A 2,351-nucleotide genomic window follows, 5' to 3' on the forward strand; every position below is an offset into this window, starting at 1 on the left:
AACACCGTCTTCTTGCTGCCACAGATGGGGCTGGGATAAGAAGCACGGGGTGCTGGGAGGTGGATCGTGCCGCCGCTGTGGCTGCTAGGTGATGGGGAAGGACTCTTCTGTCTGTGCCTTGACTCGAAGGCATTTTCCATTTCCTAGTCCCCTCCCGCTCTCCATCCCTCACCTCTTGCCCCTCGACTTCAGCTCAGGCCCCTGGGGAGCGTCCCTTGCCGCGGGGCTGACAAGCACTTGGGGGCGCGGGGTCCCTGTTCTCCGCGCTCTTGCCCATCTGTGCGCAGAGCCTCGTTCCGGGGCGCCTGGAGCCCAGCGGGCATTGACGTCAAGCGGCGGCGAAGCGCTGCCTACAGACGGTTGACCCGGACCCTCCTCCACACCCCCTTCCTTCATCGCCCCCTCCTTCTTCCCTGCGCCCAGGCTCAGGCTCGCTATAAAAGGCGGGAGCGCGGGTTGCCCCCGTAGCGCCGGATTTCAGCACCATGGAGAGCCCCCGCCTGCGGCTGCTGCCCCTCCTGGGTGCCGCCCTGCTGTTGCTGCTACCTCTGCTGGGCACCCTAGCCCAGGAGGCCGCCGAGCTCCAGCCGCGAGCCCTGGACATCTCCTCCGCCGTGGAGGATGCCTCCCATGAGAAGGAGCTGGTCTGTATCCCCCGCCCCCCCGCTCCAGACTCCCCTGGGCTGCCGCGAGGTTCCTTCCTTTGTGCGCGTCCTTCCTCTCTCCCTGCCTCCCCACCCCCATTCCTAAGTCAGGCCCCGGGGAGGTGGGCGCAGATTCCCGGCTCCCGCTGTTACCCGAAGAACGTCTTGAGCCCACGGGCTCCAGACAGTCTGTAGAGCGAATCCCTGATCCCGGCTCCTCGGAGCAACAGGAGTCTCCGAGGCTCCTGGACCTGCGGTCAGTTCGTGGAACAGCGCTCGCTAAGTTTCCACCCCTTGAACATCCCTCTTTGTGGAGTCCAGGGGAGGAGTGTGTGTGGCTTCGGGGTTCCTTATAACTAGGGCTGGAAGAGAGCACCGGGGCTGGGCGCACAGCCAAGGCGGCAACTTGGGGCTCTGCGGGCGGTGTGTTGCAGATCGAAGCGCTGCAGGAAGTTCTGAAGAAGCTCAAGAGTAAACGTATTCCGATTTATGAGAAGAAGTATGGCCAAGTCCCCATGGTAAGGCTTTGGGGTCACCCCTCCCCATGCTTTTCCAAGAGGAAATACACCACCTGGAGTCTTTTACACAACCTTCTCTCCAGGATGTGGCTAATAATTCAGATAATAGGTTTGCAGAATTCTGTGGGCTCCCCTTTGTTTCTACCGTCAGCCCTTGCCCCTTGGTCTCTGAGGTTAAAGAGTAGGTCGACCATTTCGTAGGACTGAACAGCTTGTGCCAGGAATCAGCCCTTGGGTTTCTGTGGAAAGCAGTATTTCCTGAAAATGTGCTTTTTTCACCTCACAAATAATTCTCTGAGTTGGAAGAGCCCTTAAATCCAGTCAGTGCTTGTTCCTCTAATTTTCTTCCTGCCTTCTGGACCACTGCCAGTTTTTAAAGAATCTAAGTTCTAGGGTCAAAAATCTTGGTTCAGGTCTGGTCACCTTCCTTGAAGAACACACACACACACACACACACTTTAATCTTTCTTCTTGGGGTAAGGAGGCGGACACGGAGCAGGGGTTGTGAGAATGTTTTTCTCTTAGATAAAAAGGTCTTGTTGATTTTTTTTTTCTTTTGGATGAGCAATTAAAGGAGCCAGGAAATGTAGCTTCCCCACAAAAGGTAGAAGAAAATAAGAGGGGTTCAATAATTTAAATTTCTTTCTTTTTATGTTCTCTCGCAGAAATTATAAGCACAAGGCTCTCCTCGTTTCAGGCCTGACTATACTTAGACCCATGGTGGTGATGGTAGGGTTCATCTGTCTCTCCCATGAGGCAGGCTTTGTGTTGATGGGGAGACGTGCCTGTTGGGAGCATGGGCATGCGTGTTCAGGATGACTACACATTGTGTTGTTCGCAGTGTGACGCGGGTGAGCAGTGCGCCGTGCGAAAAGGAGCTAGGATCGGGAAGCTGTGCGACTGTCCCCGAGGAACCTCCTGCAATTCCTTCCTCCTGAAGTGCTTATGAGGCGTCCACCCTTCTCCATAAGTCCCCCTGCCCCCACTTTCCCCAGAGGACCGCACCTTCATCCCCAGAGTTTGGCTTTAGCAGCAAAGTTTGCATCTCCCTCTGAGGAAAAGGGGGCTCTTTTCCTGCTGTTTCCAAATAAAAGAACACATTAGGTGTTACCGTGTGAAGGGTAATGCCTTGTATGGTGTTCATACGTGTGCAAAGCATTCTATTCTTATTTTATCTGTCTGACAAGCT

At 55.1% G+C, this 2,351-nt stretch overlaps 1 protein-coding gene across 1 annotated transcript; it reads left to right on the top strand.

Moving 5' to 3' along the window:
- Nucleotides 1-485: 485 nt before the first annotated feature.
- On the top strand, nucleotides 486-2,111 carry CARTPT (CART prepropeptide; the record flags this gene model as incomplete). The annotated part of the gene is made up of 3 exons (XM_081231738.1): nucleotides 486-644; nucleotides 1,079-1,162; nucleotides 2,004-2,111. 3 exons carry the CDS (start codon nucleotides 486-488, stop codon nucleotides 2,109-2,111), a joined length of 351 nt encoding a protein of 116 aa, XP_081087864.1.
- Nucleotides 2,112-2,351: the final 240 nt, after the last annotated feature.

The sequence above is a fragment of the Mesoplodon bidens genome, assembly GCF_964165515.1.
Source record: "Mesoplodon bidens genome assembly, chromosome: 4".
In the NCBI taxonomy this organism is placed as follows: Eukaryota; Metazoa; Chordata; class Mammalia; order Artiodactyla; family Ziphiidae; genus Mesoplodon; species Mesoplodon bidens.